The sequence below is a fragment of the Rhodamnia argentea genome, chromosome 10 (genome assembly GCF_020921035.1).
Source record: "Rhodamnia argentea isolate NSW1041297 chromosome 10, ASM2092103v1, whole genome shotgun sequence".
NCBI lineage: Eukaryota > Viridiplantae > Streptophyta > Magnoliopsida > Myrtales > Myrtaceae > Rhodamnia > Rhodamnia argentea.
Genome location: NC_063159.1, coordinates 11,179,247 through 11,198,810, shown reverse-complemented (window position 1 = coordinate 11,198,810; position 19,564 = coordinate 11,179,247). Strand labels below are relative to the sequence as shown.

The 19,564-nt window shown below is 42.6% G+C and overlaps 5 protein-coding genes across 9 annotated transcripts; 4 read left to right on the top strand and 1 right to left on the bottom strand.

The window, feature by feature from the left end:
* The first annotated feature begins 433 nt into the window (after positions 1 to 433).
* LOC115742718 (F-box/LRR-repeat protein At3g48880) lies at positions 434 to 4,053 on the top strand. 2 transcript variants are annotated; one of them, XM_030677164.2, is made up of 3 exons: positions 434 to 674; positions 2,168 to 2,622; positions 3,188 to 4,053. In XM_030677164.2, the coding sequence occupies exons 2-3, from the start codon at positions 2,264 to 2,266 to the stop codon at positions 3,744 to 3,746; spliced, it is 918 nt and encodes a 305-aa protein (XP_030533024.1). In that variant the 5' UTR covers positions 434 to 674; positions 2,168 to 2,263; the 3' UTR covers positions 3,747 to 4,053. The 2 variants fall into 2 exon arrangements, with proteins under 2 accessions (XP_030533024.1, XP_030533026.1); XM_030677166.2 differs by having other exon boundaries at positions 436 to 674; positions 2,212 to 2,622.
* A 773-nt stretch (positions 4,054 to 4,826) lies between these two features.
* LOC115742763 (ADP-ribosylation factor-related protein 1) lies at positions 4,827 to 7,771 on the bottom strand. Of its 4 annotated transcripts, none has more exons than XM_048271533.1 (7): positions 7,655 to 7,771; positions 6,872 to 7,052; positions 6,601 to 6,741; positions 6,331 to 6,439; positions 6,159 to 6,220; positions 5,406 to 5,512; positions 4,827 to 5,247 (listed from the first exon to the last, which is right to left on the bottom strand). In XM_048271533.1, exons 2-7 carry the CDS (start codon positions 6,962 to 6,964, stop codon positions 5,139 to 5,141), a joined length of 621 nt encoding a protein of 206 aa, XP_048127490.1. In that variant the 5' UTR covers positions 6,965 to 7,052; positions 7,655 to 7,771; the 3' UTR covers positions 4,827 to 5,138. The 4 variants fall into 4 exon arrangements, with proteins under 4 accessions (XP_048127490.1, XP_048127489.1, XP_030533108.1 ...); XM_048271532.1 differs by having other exon boundaries at positions 7,550 to 7,692; XM_030677248.2 differs by having other exon boundaries at positions 5,406 to 5,509; positions 7,550 to 7,690.
* A 2,842-nt stretch (positions 7,772 to 10,613) lies between these two features.
* On the top strand, positions 10,614 to 11,408 carry LOC115742661 (3-hexulose-6-phosphate isomerase). The gene has a single exon (XM_030677084.2). It carries the CDS (start codon positions 10,694 to 10,696, stop codon positions 11,321 to 11,323), a length of 630 nt encoding a protein of 209 aa, XP_030532944.1. The 5' UTR covers positions 10,614 to 10,693; the 3' UTR covers positions 11,324 to 11,408.
* Positions 11,409 to 12,729: 1,321 nt separating this feature from the next.
* LOC115742692 lies at positions 12,730 to 14,980 on the top strand. The gene is made up of 3 exons (XM_030677133.2): positions 12,730 to 13,067; positions 13,523 to 13,605; positions 14,129 to 14,980. Exons 1-3 carry the CDS (start codon positions 12,845 to 12,847, stop codon positions 14,213 to 14,215), a joined length of 393 nt encoding a protein of 130 aa, XP_030532993.1. The 5' UTR covers positions 12,730 to 12,844; the 3' UTR covers positions 14,216 to 14,980.
* A 3,240-nt stretch (positions 14,981 to 18,220) lies between these two features.
* LOC115742627 (heat stress transcription factor B-2b-like) lies at positions 18,221 to 19,467 on the top strand. The gene is made up of 2 exons (XM_030677033.2): positions 18,221 to 18,552; positions 18,632 to 19,467. The coding sequence occupies exons 1-2, from the start codon at positions 18,304 to 18,306 to the stop codon at positions 19,328 to 19,330; spliced, it is 948 nt and encodes a 315-aa protein (XP_030532893.1). The 5' UTR covers positions 18,221 to 18,303; the 3' UTR covers positions 19,331 to 19,467.
* The last annotated feature ends 97 nt before the right edge of the window (positions 19,468 to 19,564 follow it).

Below are 19,564 nucleotides of genomic sequence, written 5' to 3'. Positions count from 1 at the left end.
TCTAACGTGATTTCTCAAAATACACAAAACGAATTAAGGTAAAAAGCGCAAATAGCCCCTTACTGCGATCTTAAACTTTAAATTTATTCAATATAATATTTAAATTTTAGCTTAATATGTAATTTTATTCTTAAAATATGTTGGATGTGATTTACGAATTTTTAGTACATATTTAATTTAGTTCATAAAATTTATGAAAATGTATTTTCATATTTAAAGATTACTTGTGTTGTTATGCCAATCAATTAATATTAAACTCGTAGATTATTTGTAAAGTTTAACATGCCAAGTACAATATTTCTGGGGCAACTTGCAGTAAACGAGTCTAATGACTCGCGCCATCGGACCGCCTCACGGGTCCCGTCTCGAATCTTTTAAGATGGTCGATGAAGAGCAGTTGGATCTGGCTCACGACTGTGTCAGACTCGGACCAAGCAGGTCGATCCCAACTCGTTCTGAGCTGGACCATGAAAGCACAGGGCTCTTATCGTAACTTCAACCGCCGCCCCCCTCTCTCCATCTCTCTCAATTCATACATGGATGCTAGCTTTGAAGAGACCAACGAAACGACATTCTTGAACACTTGTCCCCTCCACAGGTTCGACTAGGATTCGGGCAGATCAGAAAGTTCCACCTTCGAACCCACGAAGCGCGTGTTCCATTTCCTCGTAGAGGTCCGTCTTTTCTTGTATTTTCCCCTCTTACTCTTCGGAATTCATGTGTGGGAATGAGATGATTTTGTCCGTGTTTCTTTTATCAAAAACACTGGATCAAGGTGGATTTCGTGTGAGGAATGGGGAGGAAGTGGGATTGTTGATCGGTTCGAACTCGACGCAATTAGGGAAATCTTGAGTCGTTGAAAGCTCGATCATTTCCCTGCTGAACATAGGCTATTTTGGTTCGTGGGTTAGATTCATCTCCCTGTGTCTGGGAGTGAAACCCGAAATCGCGTTTTGTTTTTGGAGCTTGCTGGTTCGATTGAATATGACTGGTGGAGAGATTACGTCGAGAGGGGCACTCCCTCGTAACCAATCATCTCGGCATGATTACGAATTCTTAGTTCTTATTTACCTTCGACTTTGTCTCTGCTTTGCTGCCAGATTAAGATAAAGTAGCCGTCTTTACTGGCTAATTTTATCTATGCCAACTACTTGGTTGTGGATTTTGTTGGTCTTTGTTCTTCTGCTGGAATCCGGTCTACTGTCTCCTTGAGTTTGCAATTATTTGCCTGAGCATAGATGGACAATACAATGAAAGAAAATGAGAAAGAAGGCTTGAAACGTCCAATATGTTGGATCTTGTAATCCTTCATTTAATCTCAGCCAACTCCTCCAGTTTAACTTCTCATAGATGGACATACGTTACAAGTTTCCTATCTTTTGTCCTTTTCCTCACAATCATTTGTATCTCTTCTTATGGATTCCAAATGTCCTTCCTCTTCTGTTCTATTGATGGCATTCCTGTTGTATTTGCTGCTGAGAGTCTTTGTCCGTATTAGCGAGGATATATTGTCAATGCTTGATTCATAGGGAACATTTTAAACACTCGAGATTAGTGGAAAGGTGTAGGGGGTGAAACCTAGAAGTTCTTAGATAGAATTTATTGGGATAGCGCACTTTGAGTCTTCCACTTCAACTTGGCTCGAACCTGACTAAACGAGAGAAAGAACATCATTGAGTGTCGTTTAAAGGAAATATCATTACTGCTCGTACTGTTAGGGTCTAAGGAGACAGCAATCCATCTCTTTGGTCATTGATAGGATTTTAGAATTAAATGTCCTGAAACCAGAGATGGTGTCATGGAGGTATAAGTCGGATGATGTTCCTTTTTATTGTACTTTTTTTTTTAAAACAAATATCAGCTATCAGCTAAGGTGGTTAGTTTTTACTTTTTCTTGTCTCATTCTTTTAAGAAGGGTTCATGAAAATAAATGAGATGGTTCTGGACGCAGCATTACTAGTTGTCAACATTGGTGTGAAAATTTGAAAAGATCAGAACTTTGCGGACGATTTGAATTTGAACTTAGTCAGCAAGCAAATTGCTGGTATTGGTATTGAGGTTTAATGGACAGATTGCATCATTTACTTATAAGGGAAAAAAGACAAGCACATTGGACTGACGCATTTACTATGTTTGCCCACGAATGATGTTTCTTCGTTATACACAGGTTGTGCGAAGGTCAACTTACCAGGGCCCCTTTTGTTTTTACAGGCAAGCAGCATGATTTACTAAATTACGAGAAGATCATTGGAAAGTCAATAAAATGGACGAAAGTGGAGCTACCACGAGGAAATGGGAGGACTTGGACACTGATATACTGGTGACGATATTCCAGATGTTTGATATCTTTGAGTTGACATCAGGGATAGCCCATGTTTGTAGTGCATGGCGTATGGCTTGCTGTGACCCTCTACTCTGGAAAACTCTCGACTTATCTGCTTTAGAGTCAAATTTCATCAGAATTCCTCTTGAGCCATATGTTTATGTCCACGGTCGGTCGGATAAAACCGTGACCCAGGTGTTGAAGATCGCGTTGAATCTCAGCCGGGGAAGCATACAAACGTTAATTTTCCATGTCAATCTATATTTGAGTGATGAACAGCTGACTTACACTGCTGAAAGGTACCAGCCAAAAACTTAGTTTTCACACTCCCCCTCTTATGTTGGGAATTGCGCTCCTCCTTGCAATTATATGCTACTTTCGTTTCTCTGAGCTCTTACTATGATCTGCATTGCTACTTTGACATTAGATATAGACTTGTCCAGACATACCTCAACCTTTCTTGTTAATTGCATAGTTGTTTGGGAGAAAGTTTCCAAACTTTTTTGTCTGACAAAGGAAGTAATTGAACTCTGCCCCCATGGTAAACTCTTCTCTTTGGAGCAATTGATTAGTTGTCTGCTGGATGTGCTGTGTGGATGAGGACAACTTGTAAATGCATTTAAAAGTTGTGATTCAGGAACCTCTGTCTCCTGTTTTGCCTAAACAAACAGCACTTCCAGTGAGGTACTAAGTTGCTAAAGGTACTTTTCTTCATCGTTAGTGGGACATGTGTTTGAAACCCCACCCTCATCAAGATCCAACGACTTCTGTCTCCTGCAGCCCCTTCTTAGAAGTAGTTTTTGATAAACAAACAGAGAAGTACTTGTTATCTCTGTGAAATGATCGGCTTTCAAATGACTGCAGGTGCCCGCTAGTCAAACGCATTGTAATGCCAGCTTGGAACCGAATAAAGAAAACAGGAATATGCAAAGCTATCAGCATGTGGCCTCACCTTGAATCTATGACGATGCCCAGCATAGCGAATCCTCCTTACCTTCTGGAGGAAATATCAAAGAATTGCAAGAACTTCAGCAAACTTAAGATCATGGGCCCTTTTGATATGCTCTTTGCTTCGTCCCTTGTTTCATACATTCCAAAATTGAAGGTCTTGAGTCTTCGGTGCTCAGTGATATTCAAGGATGCTCTCATCACGATTTTGGAGAAACTACAGGATTTAGAAGTGCTAAACATATCGCATTGCATCCTTATTGAAGCCGGCCCACCTCCTTTGTGGAAAAGAGTGGTTAAGGAGATTGATCCGTTCATCGTGGACAAGGCAAGTCGACTACGCGAGTTCTTAGTGTGCATGAACGACTCCTGCGTTATGTGCCAGCGTGCCAGAAGTGATGAGGGGCTGATGAGGTGGTACAAATACGAAGAAGGCTTGTGGAAGTCAGATGAAGCGAGGTCTCTGGCCCTTTGATCAGTATATTGACAGTTCAGTGGCTAGGATTCGTAACCTGTATAGCATCTTACTTTAGTTTCAGAATTCTCTCGCATGCTAGAAATAAAACAAGGATCATATTGATGGATGTAAATAAAAGCTGTCTTTGTCTCAGTTGTAGACTCTTATGAGACAGGTTCATCTATGGAGTGGTTTTGGGTGGTCCTTGGGTAGAAGTGGTAGGCTGAACTGCACCCAGGCCTTTGTGATTTTTGTAATTGTGCTGTAGATAATCATCCAATTTCATTGCCCCCGGGCAATCTATCAATGTTTCTCTAGATTCTTACAGCTTTTCTTCATGAGTTCTTCCTTTAATTTCCGTCTGTTCTGCTTATCTTTTTTTTAGCATCTTTTGTTGATGAGGGAAATGACCGGTTTCTATTTCAGCCGGAGATCTCTATGAAAGAGAATCAGGGAGATTCAGTGTTCTTCCTTAGTTTCTAGGGTAGGATCTCTGAATACCGTTCATTCCTTTTTCGGTTGGCTCTCATGGTCATCAGAACTCGCGGCCTAGTTAGCAAGTGAGAGGTCGTGAGTTTGAATCGTGTTATGACTAGCTATCAACTAACTGTTTCATGCCATGTCCTCCTATATCAGTTGGCAGTGCGGTGACATCACCAGCAGTGAACTAGGGCCCTCAATCGGTAACACAGCCGCTACGGGTCAGAACATTTTTTTTTCTTTTGAAGTGTCATAAGCATTCGACAAGAAACATCGCCTAAACCGCCTCTACTTTGGGAACGGAGCTCAATCACCAAAATAGAGCCAAATCCCCAAACATGAGCATGCAAAGTACTGGACAAGCATATGCCAGCAAATTGACGCCGTTATCACAAAGCAATCCAACATCGAAATGAAGGCAACCCGACAGAGCACAGTGCGGGGTTTATACATGAAGCAGGAAAGTGTGATTCAATCCCATATAGGATGACATACGAGGGATCTCAACCCATTCTATGGGGACGCCCACGGTACTTCTGCCAAATACAGGGACCCCATAGAGTGGTGTCCCTTGTCTCTACATGCTACGCCATCAATCGATCCAGAGTCCGAGTCAGGTTTTGCTTTTAATCAGAACCGCATTAGAAGCAATGACTATTGAAGCAAATAGTTCGAGGCAGTAACAGATACAATGTTTCGATTCTAGATATACATATCAAAAAATCCAATTTGGCTCCTCCTATAATCTCAATTCATTTGTATGAGTAGAGGTGCTTCCTTCTTTGAACCTGTATGGCGCAGACTTCTGACTTCCACGCTGTCAAAAAAGATTCATCGCCCATGGAGCGGATTAGAAATGTCTTGATCACGTCCATCCAAGTCAAACCTATAGATTATTTACAGCCATTACAACTGCAACCTGATATAATCTTAGGCAGAAGCAGGACCTGTCACCCCGGCACGCACTCTCAACATCTCAGTTCTCTTGCTTCTCTCCATGACTTCCACTAGCCATTCTACACTTTCTTTAATTCCCAACCTGCAAAGAATGAGCATAACACTATTGAACACTCGACTTGCCTCCCCAAGTTTATGTTTACAGAGATGTGAATTACTGGCTGTTGTCTTGCTTCTTAGAACAAAACCCAAATGATACAAAATAAGTTGAACACCTACGGACTTCTCCTTACTACTTACCCATCATATGCTGAGACAGCTTCGAACATGTAAACCCTCTCATCCAACTTCTTAAGATCCAAGTACCGATCCAGTTCGTCAGCTGACACAGCTTCGGCAAGATCCTGCTGTCAAGTTAAACTTCATACAATTGCCTTCCTTTATGGACCAAAGAAAATGGACATGAAAATAATAAAAACCATAGACTCCTGATTTTACAAAAAGAGCTTCAAGAGCTTACTTTAGGTTTGTTCTCGGTAAAAATAAGACAGAAACTAAATGTAGGGAATTTGAAAATATGCTCTAGTAAGAAGATGCCACCAGTTCCAAGAAAAGAAGTAGACAAACACATTGAAGAAAAATTTTGACCACTATTACGTAGATTTTAGACAAGATGCAATCACGCAAGAAGTTCCTTGTATCCAACCTCACTCGGTGGAAAAATACAGTTGTCACCACAAAACAACGAAGAACCACACTAAGCAAAACAGCATAAGCATGTTGATGAATGCACAAACCTATAACTACAGAGGTGGAAACAGAGACAACTTCAAAAGTGATGGATGATGATATATATCTCAACCAAAAGCTAACTAGAAAATAACCCGTGACAGGGTCATGTCTCATGAATGTCAAAATCTCAAGAAAAACAGCTCGCGTACTCAGCTAATAGTCTGTTCTGTCAACGCAATATCAAAACAAACTTGAGGAGGAAAATGGTCATATAGCTTCAGCAAGCTCAGAAGGAGGAGATTCAATGACACGAAAATTCACCTGCTTATTTGCCAATATCAAAAGAGGGGCTCCTTGAAGATCATCATTCCGAAGAACTTTTTCTGAAAGGCATATCAGCACAATTAGCAAATCACTGTGAGAAGACTTGTGGGCTGCTATTACCAATTACAATACAATCAGTGATGTCACCATTCATGAGAAATTTACTAACCCAGAGAAGATTTTGAATCCTCAAAGCGCGATGGAGAAGCGGCATCAATTACAAATACTACAGCATGGGCCTCTTCATAATATTTTTCCCAAATTGAACGAAGACCAGGCTGAAAAAGGAAAAAAAAAAAAGACATTTGCGGTCAGTGATAAGTTGCAACACCGTAAAGGGAATGCCAACAGCACAATCATATGGATCATTACAACTGGTTGAGCATCATACGACAAGAGAGAGAAATTCATTGTCAAGTAATGTAGTTCAAACAGATACCTGTCCTCCCAGGTCCCAGAACACAAGCTTCGTATTTGACACTTCGATGCGACCAATATTTAGTCCAACAGTCGGAACAATTCGATCAGGAGGAAGGCTTTCCATGTTCAAATATATCGATTTCAACTTCTCCAGAAAAGTCTACCAATTCAAGTAAAGCACTTCAATTGTTGGCGGCACAGCAAACTCGTAACAAATACAAAAGTTCAGGAATTCTCAGGGACACATATCAAACTTAAATCCTACAGAACAAGAGAGCAGAACAGATTACAGTTTTGCCAGCCTTGTCAATCCCGAGGATGAGAACATGAAACTCCGTCTTGGTGAATAGATACTTCCATAGTCCATATAATAACGAGAACATCTCCTCTTGCTTAGCTAAAAAAACCTTCTTTATCGACAGTTCAGAGGAGTGTGACTGGAGTATAACTCAATGTCTTGACATCCTAATCCTGGACAGTTAAATAACAGCCGTCAGAGCATGACACGGTTAATCCGAAGAATTGAGAAGAAGAAGGGAATCAAGCAAAAGTAAATCTTTGGCAAATTATTTCAACAGCAAATTCCTAAACTGCTACTCCGTTCAACGCGAACCGAGACGTAAAAAGAGTCACGATCCACGCATTGTAAGCGAGTGCGACTGCTTCTTCAGAACTACGGATGGTTGAGGCATCTAAGACGGAGAGAAAGAAGAGAAGACTTAGGAGTTATGCACCGAAATGCAGATTGGAGCTCCAGACAGCGCAATCATCAATCAATCCGAGAAACAGATGAGATCGCAGGAGCAATTCAACAGGAAATTTCGAATCGACGAGGGATTTCCGAAGCTTGTGAAATCAAAACTAGAACCATAATCACGAGATCCCGTCTCGAATCAAGCGAACGAACAGACCGGGGAATCCTCCACCGTAATGATCGGGAAAAAACAAGAAATCAAGAGCAACCTTACACGGATTTGGCGACGAGTCGATCGGATCCATCGAACCCAATCCAAAGGATAAACAAGCTACGCCAAAAAGTGAGTATGAGCTGAAGGAGTGCAAGAGAATCGTACTGCAGAGAGCGGACGATGATTGAGCCCGAAGAAAACCGAATTTCGCTCCAGTCCAGCAGGTACCCAGACTCTCCTGCTTGTTCCTTCAGAACTGTCGCTTCTCTTCCATCTCTTTTCTCTATAACGAGACAATAACACAAATGATCCTCAAATTCAATTTAATATATAGTAAACTCTCTTAATTTTAGCTCAATATATAAAATCTTCTTTAAACTTTTAAATTATACAATATAATTCATTGACTTTTGATATATGTTTAATTTAGTTGCTGATTTATAGAAATTGAACTTGAATTAAATGAAGGCTAATTGAATATTTTCATATAATTCAAGGATTAAATTGAACATACATTAAAGGATCATGGCCCATATGAAATAGAAAATTAAAAGTTTAGAGATCATACTATATATTGGGCTCAAATTCAAAGATCGTATATATTTAATTAAAAATTTATGGATCGCATTAGGTATTAAATCAAAGTTCATCAGTAGACCATTGACCATCTTGCTAAAATAGGTTGATGTACTTTATTATGTTCTTGATTATTAAGTTTATGATATCTTGTCGAATGCCTACGAGAATTTGCTAGCCTAGCTTCTAATTCCCTTTGATCGACTCACCATTTGTGATCGTAACCTCATAACTTGGGCTTCGACACTTTTTTGTGACATCAAGAATCCGCGAGTCAATTAAATAGGTCACCCTCGTTGCAAGAAAAATCAGCTAAGCAATTGTTCATGAACTTTGGTCGCTCTAAATTTAGCTTCCATGGTTGGCTTTTTTTTTTATTACCCCATTCCTTTTGTTAACTAGTGACATATGAATAGCCGGACATTCTTCGATAACCTGATATGAGAACTCACGTGGTCTAAGGGGGTCGCTTGATTTCATGTAGGCCTATCAAATGGGCGGGTCACATCGGGTTGGATTTTGATTGGGCAAAAAAAAAAAAAAATCCGGCCCATGTTAACTCATCTAACCCATATGAAATTATGAATAATTTTCTCTATTAAGATATGGAAATTAGGATAGCAAAAGAAAAACAATCATTTAATTAAACACGAAAAGAAATTGACAAATAAGAAACTAATAAAAATTTTGACGAATCAAGTTACAAGAATACATCTCCTGGTGCTAGAGAAACTTGATCTACATTTGTCTTTAAAAGGATGTTCGTCATTTGTTTATTTTATAGAATGAAAAGATTCCATTACTGCTCGTATATTTTTGAAAAGGAAAAATAGAAGGATGCCGTTGTTCAACATTTTAGAAAGCATACCTCAACTTCATGAACTAAATGTGGAAAAAAAAAAGGTCTAAAAAGGTAACCGTAATCTTGTCCTAGGTCTACCATGAAGACTTGCAACATCTCTCGCGGCCGTCGACAAGCCATCATCCCCGGCAAACCGTCACTACGGCAGGGCCAAGCCGTCCTCATGGCCAGCTCATCGCCGAACCATCACCCCAGACTCTAAAATTGGTCTATGTGCATGTGTTGTCTATCGCGGTCACTGCGCAACGGGGTCATGAGCTCGAGCTCTCGATAACGCGCTTGAGGACTAACTTACCGCGAGGCTCGAGCCAGGACCGAAGGCACGACTGCATTCTTGGTAATCCTTTTCCGCAAACCCAAATTAAATGTTCTAAGAAAAACCATAAAAAGATCATATAATATTCATTCGTTTTATTCATCCTTGTATAACCTTACAATAGGCAGCAGCATAATTCTTTTTGAAGCCCCCGGGCACATAAACAGTAACTACAAGAAGTGGGTATAAGCAGGACCGAGGGACGCGAAATTGAAGGCCAGGTTTTGAAACGTTCGATTATGCCGCGATAGAAGTGGGTTCGGAATGTGTACATGCCAAGTCCATTAAGATCCACGTACAGTCACGTGGTTTATCGTTGGGCTCATTTGGTCCCGTGTCTAAAATTTAGCTAATCTGGCCTATTATATGAATAATTAATGAGTTATGGACTCATTCTGTGGCCCTTGATTTCCTTGTATGAGATAAAGACTTCGAAAGCCATAGTTATTCAACCCGTCTAATTTAGTTGACCCGGCGCCGTCAGCCACGTCATATTTCACGTCAGTTAGCACGGATGTTGAATTTAACGTGGACATTTTTGTAGCTCATATAAAAGTAAATGGGTTCTAAATACTTTCATTATTGTTGGCAATTCAGTCCTAAAATTTTTACCAGGTACAAATTCAATCATAAAACTTTTGAATTGATACCAATTCGGTCGTAACCCTTTTGCATTGGTGCAAATTAAATCATAAGCCTTTTTTTGCATTGGTGTCAATTTAGTCATAAATTTTTTTATATTTGTGTCAATTGCGTCAATCCAATCAATTTCAATCGAAAATCGTTGACATTTGCATCGGTTGTCTTACGTGGACCGGCTAGCGCTAGACATGGCCAAATGAAACCGTGAGCCCGAAACCGGTCGGTTGACCGGCTGGGAACCGGCCCGTTGACCGAGCCCACGGTTACATAATTGTCGGAACCGGCCATTTTTTAAAAAAAGAAAAAAGAAAAAGGGGAAGGCTCAGGGGGAAAGAGTCGTTGGGCTAGGGAATTGGCGGTTACGAACCGGAACCAAAACCGGCTTGAAATCACTGGTTCCACCTTTTCGTGGAATTAGAACCGGCGATTCGGTCGAACCGGCCATGTTTAGCTGGCGCTAACGTGAACATTTTAAAAAAAGGTTTAAGACCGAATTGATACCAATGCAAAATGTTTAATATTGAATTGATGTCAATTCTACATCAATTCATAAGGTTTAGAATTGAATTGACATCAATACAATAGATTTAGGAATTTTTTGATATGTTTCCCCCTAATTATTGGTTGGTCCTAAAAAAAAATCAAATTTTGACCACAAAAAAAAAAACCCAAAGATAATCGTAAAAATCCAAATCTGCAAAACGTGGCCGTTCGTGAAAAGAATTGTCCATCGCTGCAATCTCTACATGGGTATAGAAAACCCCCCCATCACCCCCCAAGTCCACACGCATCCGAAACACCATCCAAAATGGCTGCCTCCCACGCAGAGTCTCAAGACACTTCAATGTCCACTCTAGCCTCGCAAATCTGCGACCACATCGCCTCCATCTTCTCCAAACCCACCGCCCACCCGCCGGCCCTCGACGTCCTCGTCTCCGAGCTCTCCGCCGTCGCCTCCCGGGGCGGCCGCGTGTTCCTCTACGGCGTGGGCCGGGAGGGCCTGATGATGAAGGCCCTGTGCATGCGCCTCGCCCACCTGGGCCTCTCGGCCCACTCCGTCTTCGACATGACCACCCCGCCCATCGCCGGCGGCGACCTCCTCCTCGCCTCGGCCGGCCCGGGGGGCTTCTCCACCGTGGACGCGATCTGCTCGGTGGCCCGATCCCACGGCGGGAGGGTGGTGCTGCTGACGGCGCAGCCGGAGAAGGGGACGTGCGCGAGGCACGCGAGCGCGGTGGCGCACGTGCCGGCGCAGACGATGGCGGAGGCGGACGATGGGGCGGAGGGAGTCGGGGAGGGGTCTCGGCCGTTGCTGCCGATGGGGAGCGTGTACGAGGGGGCGATGTTCGTGCTGTTCGAGATGGTGGTGTACAGGCTTGGGGAGGCTCTGGGGGAGAGCCCCGAGGCCGTCCGATCTCGCCACACCAACTTGGAGTGAGGAATAATCCCCTGCCGACGAGCCTAGTGGAACGCTTGATGTCATGTGACGAGTTGTTTTAATATCATTTACTTATGCTAATGGCTGTCTTCTAAATAAATAAAAAGAGTACAAGTTATGAATGTCAACCCACCCGTCAATTTAATTAAATAAGCATCTGATGTTCATGTTCGTTCCCTACCAAATTAGGACAATGTTTTCCTCCTTCTCTCGAGATGCACAATAACACGATTGGAATTATCATTTTTTATTCGAATTGGAGCGGGGAGCCGCCATGAAGTCACCAATGTGTGCAATTCCATTATGATGCTTGAAAATAATCGATCATTGACGCACCAAACCTTGGCTAAAAGAATAAAAAAAAAAGCACATTCTATCGGCACATATTCTCTCTCTCTCAGTCTCTTTGGGCATATGCACAGCTTTACACTATGTTCTTAGCAAAAAGGTTTTTGTCTTGTCGTGACTCCATTAGTCCATTGCCGATGGAAAATATCAAGCCGCGGTCTGATAAAGAATCAGTTCAGATATTTATCATTTCTTTCTCTTTTAATATATTCGCCTTTTACTTTGACGGATCTGATTTGAAATCTAATCCCCCAAATAAAGATCCTCCGAAAGGCCCCCCCCCGCGCCTAGATATTTTACTTGCGGGAACTCTTTTTCCCCACGCGCGAGAACCTTTGGATGCTGGCGCACTCGCGAAAACCTCAGTATGCTCCACGTTTCCCCAGATCTGTGGGCATATATGGAAAGCCCTTCTCCATTTACACATTCCCCATTTCCTTTTATTTGCACAAATGAAGTCACGTACCTCCCTTTTTGGTACATGCCTCCACCTTAAAATTCTCCCAGATTTGTGAGTTTAGTAACATGAATTATTTTAGTCTTTATCCACCTGATTGATCGCTCACGAATACAGAAAATTCGAAAAGTATTGGATTTAGCTCTCGTCTCAAGAAATATTTCGATTCAACTTGACTCGATCAAGAGCCTTACAGGCCACCGGGTATGTTTCAGTTCGTAGTATAATACCTAATGCACGAATAAAAAGGGTTGATAAAATCTTTTAAGATGAATATTTGACTCGACTCTTTTAGATTTGTTCAGAGATTAGATTTGGCCTTAATCCAGGTGCACGTCACTTCGCTTTTACACCCCACGGATGACTTTTTACAATCCTATTCGGCTAGTCACCATGAAAAATCTACGTTGCCGCGGGTAAAGCGGATTTTGACTCCATTACTGAAGAGTTAGGACAGGCGAGAAAATTGGGATGGGAAAGATCTTTTCGATGAGGGAAAGGCGAGTGACAGTCACGCTCGCCCTACGCGAGTGGCTTTGACCTCCATCCCTCCCGTCGTCTATATAAAGTCCCACCGAGATTTTCCAAATATCATCGTCGTTTTCCACTGCAATTTCCTTTCTCCAGTGGCCAAAAAAATCCACCGACTCACGCACCTCCCCTTCTTTTCCTTCTCCGACGACAGAGGTAGCTCGCACCGAAGATACTCCGGCGAAATGGACTCGCACGCGCCGACTCCGAGTGGTGGTGGCGGGACGTGGTGGACGGACGAGAAGCACCTGCATTTCCTGGACTCGCTCGAGTCATCTTTCCTGCGCACGATGCTCGTCAGAAGAAGCAACCGCCCTGTTCTCCGCCTCGATCGTCACTTGCCCGATAGCGGCGACTCGACCAGCGATTTGACTCCTCCTGGGACGAGGAAGACCAAGACAACCCGAGGTAACGCCTCTCCTAAATTCCCCTGTCTCGAATCCGTGCGGATTTTGGTTCGATTTTTAGGAACTTTATTTATCACTCCATCCATCGACCGATCTGGAGGCGATGGCGTTCGCGTTGGAGATTCTGGACGTATCCGTCTCCTCTCCTTTGTCCTCACCGACTCGAAAAAATCTGTCTGTACGACAGAAAAATCTTCAGACATCAGCAATAAATATCATAAACGGAAAAAAAACATAATTCATAGGACGTGTCATGAGATCGAAATCCGTCCACACAAGTGGAGTATCGCGCCGTAAAATGCGTGATTAGCTCGCCAGTTGCAAAGTTTTGGAAGATCTTTTGTGCTTGTGAGGAACGTATCTTAAGATGAGATGAGGAGGATCATTTTGCAAGCAACCTTAAACTAGATTTTTCCATGGGAGCTGAAGGATGTTTTTTTGCTTTGTGGGTTTCAGATACTTATTGCAGATTGGACGGCCCTGCTGCAAAGAAGTCGAGGCATTCACGGCCGTCGCGGAATCATTCATGCGATGATCAGGTTGGTCACATAAATATCTAGTGCGCTGCATTAATGTCGTGTACAGAGAGAAGGGGTCTGAGCACATACCCACGTGTCGACTGTTGATTCGTCTGCTTGCTCCGCGGATATGTTTATTAAGGAAAAAAGTGCAAGAAGTGGGACCACCCTCTTCTCGCTGTCTAGTTCTGTCCTTTTTTCATTTTTTTTCCACAAATTCAACAATTTGTCAATAATTTCTTTTTTGCCGTTTGCTTTTATTTTGTCCTTAAGAAATCTAAAAGGCGCGCACGCATGTATATATAAGTACGACACACTTCTTACCTTTTATAAGCTAAAAAACTATGTTCTTTTGCGAAAAATTAGTGATTCATGCGGAGAATTAATTTTTCTCCGCCACGCGGTGTCGTCCAATTTTCAGAGCATCAGCCGTATTTGCTGCTTATACGGTTTAGTTTGTTCTGTGCCTTGATGAATGCTTTCCACAAGTTGCTAATCATTCTTCCCGCAATTAAAACGAATTTTAATGTCGATTTCTTTGCAGGTAGTCCCCCAAATCGCGAAAAGAGCAGCTGACGAGGATGAGGAAGACCCCACCAATGTCCAGGCTTCGCAAGCCAGACCCACCTGAGAAAGACCAAAAGACAATATCACTGTTTCTGATTCCTCTTCGCTCTAGTCGCTTGTCCTCCGAAGCTTTGCATAAAAATATGATGATGATGTTAGGAAGAGATAGGTAAATGGTGGTGAGTTTCTTAGGATTCAGAAAAATTTCGGGACCAGCTAGACGGAGCTGTCGATTGTAGCACCAAAGTCCTGATCTTGATTGTGATTTGCTTTCATTAGCCTAACTTGCAGCTGGGAGGCCATCGCCCTCAGTTTACCAAATTGTTTCGACTTTTCAATAATGCCTGTCGACATCAGCTCGGATTCATTAAGATCCTTTGGATTTTCATTTTCTTGGGTTTTGATTTTTGTCGAGGTCGGGGCCTGAACTTTTGCGTGGGAGCGCAGATATTTTTGCAACTTTTTAGGTTTGCCATTCGACGGTTTAAGATTATTGTCCGCAGTAATGTGATGGGGATGGGTAGAGATGAAGATAACGAGCTCTTCGACAGTTGAGATTTCGTTCTCTCCCTGTTCTTAGTCAGATTATAAAACCAGGACTTGGCACTGTCTAAATCATTCCACCTAAGATCTTTCGACTGTCCTAGGTGGTTGCGCGTTTTATTTCATTTGCTATCAATTTCTTGTAGCACGTGCCTCGTTTTCCTATCGTACTTGTTAATAATCGTGTTGACTTAGACATCGTTTAGGACCTATCAATCCAGACCACGAAAAAAAGGAACGATACCAGCTTGTTGCATGTTCGAGTTCCCATTGCCCCGTTTGTCATCGATCGTCCGTCATTTTGGGGGTTCTTCGGGCTAAGATATAAATGGCGCGGGGTTCTTGAAGGGAAATATCTTCGAAGCTCAAATTTTTGGAATCACAAGGCCAAGGCATCAGGCCTCTCCTTTGTGGAAGGCAGTCATAGACACCAGAGAAATACTCAAATTGGCAACTTTGTATCAAATAGGGAATGGAAAGTCTATTGGGGTAAGGACTCTTGGATTCCTCCATCAAACCAAGAGTTGAAGTTTAATGTAGATGGTGCGTGGAAGGATAACAAAGGGGCCACAAGTATTATTTCGTGATCGGATGGAGGCTCAGTTATTCAAGCGCGAACAATACGAGGACGATGGAACTTGCCAATGGAAGTGGAAGTTGTAGCTCTTCTTCTCACATGCAATATTACTCAATCTCTTGGCATCCACGAAGCGGTCTTTGAAAGTGATTGCAAGGTATTAATCAATACAATTTAACATATGGGCCTTTGCCCTTTTGTCTCGGACTCTCGTCTCCCCCTAAGCAACAACTCAAGATGGAGTTTGAAATGGATCAGTAGAACTAGTAATGCATTTGCTCATAAACTTGCAAATGGGCTTTTCATCATATAGTAACCACATGTTCTTTTCTTTTTAATGTCTCCCATCTTGAATGAAAAATAGAGTGTTAGTAGAATCTTCTTTAATCTGTCATCTTAATGTAGGCTCTTGTTCCTCCTTGTAATATTTGGACTGATTTGATGGAATGGAAGGTTTTTTTTAGCAAAAAGAAAGAAAAGAAAAGAGATAGATGTAAACAGAGAGCAGTCTTAATTAACCTGTTCCGTTCGAGTATAGAAGGAATAGATTCTCTAGCGAAATAGCAGCATTAACTTGCTAGGCTATGCTTGGACATACCTTTCGATCTCCACCACGTTTTACTTGATTTTGCTTTTGTTCTCTAACGGTTGTTTGGTTTACCAATAAGTTCGATTGTCTCCACATCGAATCTTCCATGATTTCTGGGGGATAACACACACACAAATCTGGCCATTGCCAGACGATGGCTATTCATATTCGAATGTATTCCTTCATTTACTTGTTGCCTTAGAATGTTATACCTGACCATGTCAATCTAGGATTGTGTTATGAGTAATAACCGTTGCATTTCTTAAACAACCAAATAAGAGATGCCTGTAAATTTCATTGGATCACCTTCTCAGGGATAGTCGTTACTATTAAGTTAAGGACGCCGAATAAACATCAAATATTTTAGATAAAAGCAGTTGGAATTAACTCTTTTTAGGATATTAATTGTGTTTGAAACTTTGATTTAATTCCACATGCGCCTAGTTTAAGTAAACTACAACGAAATGCCAACAAGCATGCGGCTCTACTAATAAAGAAATTGGGAGTAGGGCCGGAAAGTACCATATCCCAGGTTCTATTTTCGTGAGCACTGCATACACATGTACATAGAATAGAGGACCGAGACCAAAAAAGAAAAAGAAAAAGAAAAGCAATAATGCGATAACTAAGAGGGGATAAACCGCCACCGGACCTATCTCGTACAAAACATGTATGTAACGCACGTCAGCGATTGATGTGATGAAGCTACGCGCATCGTAACATGCGACATGAGTTCATCGCCTACTCATTCCAAAGTTGGATCAGCTCGTAGGGGACTGGTACTTGGTGTGGTTACTGATCTTGGTTATACCATCCAACATCGTGGCCTGCTGGCCTCTCCTCAGTTTAACCTTTCGTTACCTTTTAAAAAAAGAACGGAAATTCTCGATTTTAAAACAATAGGAACGAGCCTGTATGATTATGAGATCAATCCCTTTCGGGGCACGAGATATTATCACGAAGCTTGGAATGTCAAGAATTGCGGCAGGCGGACTTATCCCTTCGTCGGCTATCGACTATGGATAAAGACGCGAAAGACAACATAATTGCATCCGTCCTCTCATTCCTCGCAAACATACGGGCAACAGCCTTGCTTGTCGCGAGCCCGTTTTCACTGTCTTGTCCAATTCTCTATCTATCTCTCTCTCCGTCTCTCGTGCTTGGAGTGTGAAAGCTGGCGGCGATGGCGACGGCGACGGCAGCAGCGGCAGGGTATTGGCACGAGGCCGAGGGGGGCCTAGTCCGTTTGAAACGTCGAGGAGGCACCAAGAGAGGCTTTTTCTCCTTTCGGTGGTGGCGATGAGATTCTTCTGATAATTATTTTAGGAAACGTGGTAAAATAAATTGGCATTTTCGCTTACGCACCTTTGCTTAATGTTGGTCAAGGGGGAAAAAAAATAAAAAATTGACCGTAGGAAAAATTGGAAAATAGTCCTCCACTTTCACCTGCTTCAGCTTCTACCTCAACTAGATGCAAAAATCCTTGAAAGCACGTGCGAAACCCAGCTTGCGGTTCCGACCGATTCGTCCTCTTTCATCGTCATCGCTTGGACATGATTGAATAAATAAAGTGTTAATATTGCGAAATTTTTTAAATTAATTTATTTGTGATTTAAAATTATTTTTTTATTGTAAAAAAATTTCAAACCGATGTATCTATAATAAATTTATCTCAAATTATTTTTTTGATCACCAAAAATCTAAAATTGATATACATGTGATAAATTTATCCCAAACTGGTACACTTATGATAAATTTACCATTCGCTAGTTTTTCGTTAGATTTTAACATAAAAAATTATTGAGTTAAATGACAAGCATCGGTTGACAGGTGTACCGATTTGAGGTTTTTGCCATTGTTTGTCACATGCGTGTCGGTTTAGAGTTTTTCGTGATATTAATCCGATTTAACGGAAATTAACGAAGAGTAAATTCATCACATATATATCGGTTCGGGGGTTTTTGGTAGTAAAAATTTTTAGTTTGGGATAAATTTATTACAGTTGTATCAATTTGAGATTTTTGGTGATCAAAAAAATAATATGAGGTAAATTTATCATAAATGTACAAGTTTAGGATTTATTAAGGTGAAAAAGTTTGGGGTAAATTTGTCACGAGTATATTAATTTGAGATTTTTTTTAGATTAAAAAAATAATTTAGAATAAATTTATCACGGTACCAATTCGAGGTTTTTTTTATATATTAAATTATTAATCCTAAATAACAGTTCCAAACCAAAAAAATAAATTAAAAGGAAATAAAAATCGAAAGTCAAATTTGAGCCCATCGCATCCAACGACACGTAGACATGACCCGGAACCTGGCGGAACCTTCCTTCCATTCGCTTCTCCTCTTTCGGCCCCCGTCCATTATTATCCAATTCCCTCTCTCTCCTATTACTCAACGAACCTTCCAGACCCATTACACTTGAAAGCGACTTTCGATGGCCCCGTCGCCCGTCGAGCAGGGCGGCGACCCTCCGGCCGGCGAGCCGCAGCGGTCGACGCCGACGCCTTTCCTCACGAAGACCTACCAGATCGTCGACGACCCCCCCGTCGACGACGTCATCTCCTGGAACGACGAGGGATCCGCCTTCGTGGTGTGGAACCCCACCGTCTTCGCTCGCGATTTGCTTCCCAAGTATTTCAAGCACAACAACTTCTCCAGCTTCGTTAGGCAGCTCAACACTTACGTGAGTTTTCTCTATCTCCCCACCTCATCCTCGCGACAGAGCGATCGATTGAATCTGACTTTGCGGAGTGATTTGGCAGGGATTTCGAAAAGTCGTGCCCGATCGGTGGGAGTTCTCCAACGATTGCTTCCGCAGAGGCGAGAAGCGGCTCCTGAGCGAAATTCAGCGCCGAAAGGTCTCGGCCTTGGCGACGGCGGTGGTTGTCCCAGAAGCCGTGGCGACCGTACCCACGGCGATCCCGTCGGCGATGCCGGTGATTTCGCCTTCGAGTTCGGGAGAAGAGCAAGTGATGTCGTCGCAGCACTCCTCGCCGCCGTCCGCGTGCGGACAGAACTGCACGGCGGAGATCATGGACGAGAACGAGAGGCTGAGGAAAGAGAACGCGTTCCTCAACGGCGAGCTGACGCAGATGAAGAGCCTGTGCAACAATATCCTGTCCTTGATGTCGAGTTATGCCGCGAACGGGCGGCCACAGGCCGGTTCTCAGGCTGCGGGGAGAGCGCTCGACCTGTTGCCGGTGAAGCGGCCGGCGGGCGGCGGCGTCGGCGGCGACGAGGAGGAGGAGGAAGACGAGGAAGAGGATGGAGAGGAGAGCCCGAAGCTGTTCGGTGTGGCCTTGGGGATGAAGCGCGGGAGGGAAATCAGAGAAGGCGAGGTGCAGGTGATGGCGGAGTCGGACGCCATGTTGCGGCTGCAGCAACCTGGTTCTGGTGGCGTGAAATTTGAGCCGTTGGATGGGGATCAGAGGGCGATCTCTTTCTCCTCTGGAATAGTTTAACTATGTAAAAAAGTAGAGTAATTCTCGGCGTAAGAACACAGAATGTGTGAAGCCAATAAGAGATTATCCCTCGTTTGTTCGTTAGCAGTTAGCTCTGCAATCTATCGAGTATTTTACTCTGCAATTTTTCATAATTCCTCATAATTCAGATTTGGAAGCGTAGTTATCTAATTTTGGTAATTAAAGAAAACCCCGACATGAATTTGAAATTCGACAAGTTGAGACTAGTCCTGT

What these genes read in the sequence shown, in the direction of transcription:
- LOC115742692 (XM_030677133.2), top strand. Translation starts at nt 12,845, where the DNA reads ATGGACTCGCACGCGCCGACTCCGAGTGGTGGTGGCGGGACGTGGTGG. An exon ending in GAAGACCAAGACAACCCGAG is followed by an intron (nt 13,068 to 13,522) that starts GTAACGCCTCTC and finishes TGTGGGTTTCAG; the next exon opens with ATACTTATTGCAGATTGGAC. An exon ending in ATCATTCATGCGATGATCAG is followed by an intron (nt 13,606 to 14,128) that starts GTTGGTCACATA and finishes ATTTCTTTGCAG; the next exon opens with GTAGTCCCCCAAATCGCGAA.
- LOC115742627 (XM_030677033.2), top strand. Translation starts at nt 18,304, where the DNA reads ATGGCCCCGTCGCCCGTCGAGCAGGGCGGCGACCCTCCGGCCGGCGAG. An exon ending in TTAGGCAGCTCAACACTTAC is followed by an intron (nt 18,553 to 18,631) that starts GTGAGTTTTCTC and finishes GTGATTTGGCAG; the next exon opens with GGATTTCGAAAAGTCGTGCC.
- LOC115742763 (XM_048271533.1), bottom strand. Translation starts at nt 6,964, where the DNA reads ATGTTCTCGTTATTATATGGACTATGGAAGTATCTATTCACCAAGACG. An exon ending in TCTGGGACCTGGGAGGACAG is followed by an intron (nt 6,440 to 6,600) that starts GTATCTGTTTGA and finishes TTCCTTTTTCAG; the next exon opens with CCTGGTCTTCGTTCAATTTG. An exon ending in TGATATTGGCAAATAAGCAG is followed by an intron (nt 5,513 to 6,158) that starts GTGAATTTTCGT and finishes TTAACTTGACAG; the next exon opens with CAGGATCTTGCCGAAGCTGT.
- LOC115742718 (XM_030677164.2), top strand. Translation starts at nt 2,264, where the DNA reads ATGGACGAAAGTGGAGCTACCACGAGGAAATGGGAGGACTTGGACACT. An exon ending in CTGACTTACACTGCTGAAAG is followed by an intron (nt 2,623 to 3,187) that starts GTACCAGCCAAA and finishes AAATGACTGCAG; the next exon opens with GTGCCCGCTAGTCAAACGCA.
- LOC115742661 (XM_030677084.2), top strand. Translation starts at nt 10,694, where the DNA reads ATGGCTGCCTCCCACGCAGAGTCTCAAGACACTTCAATGTCCACTCTA.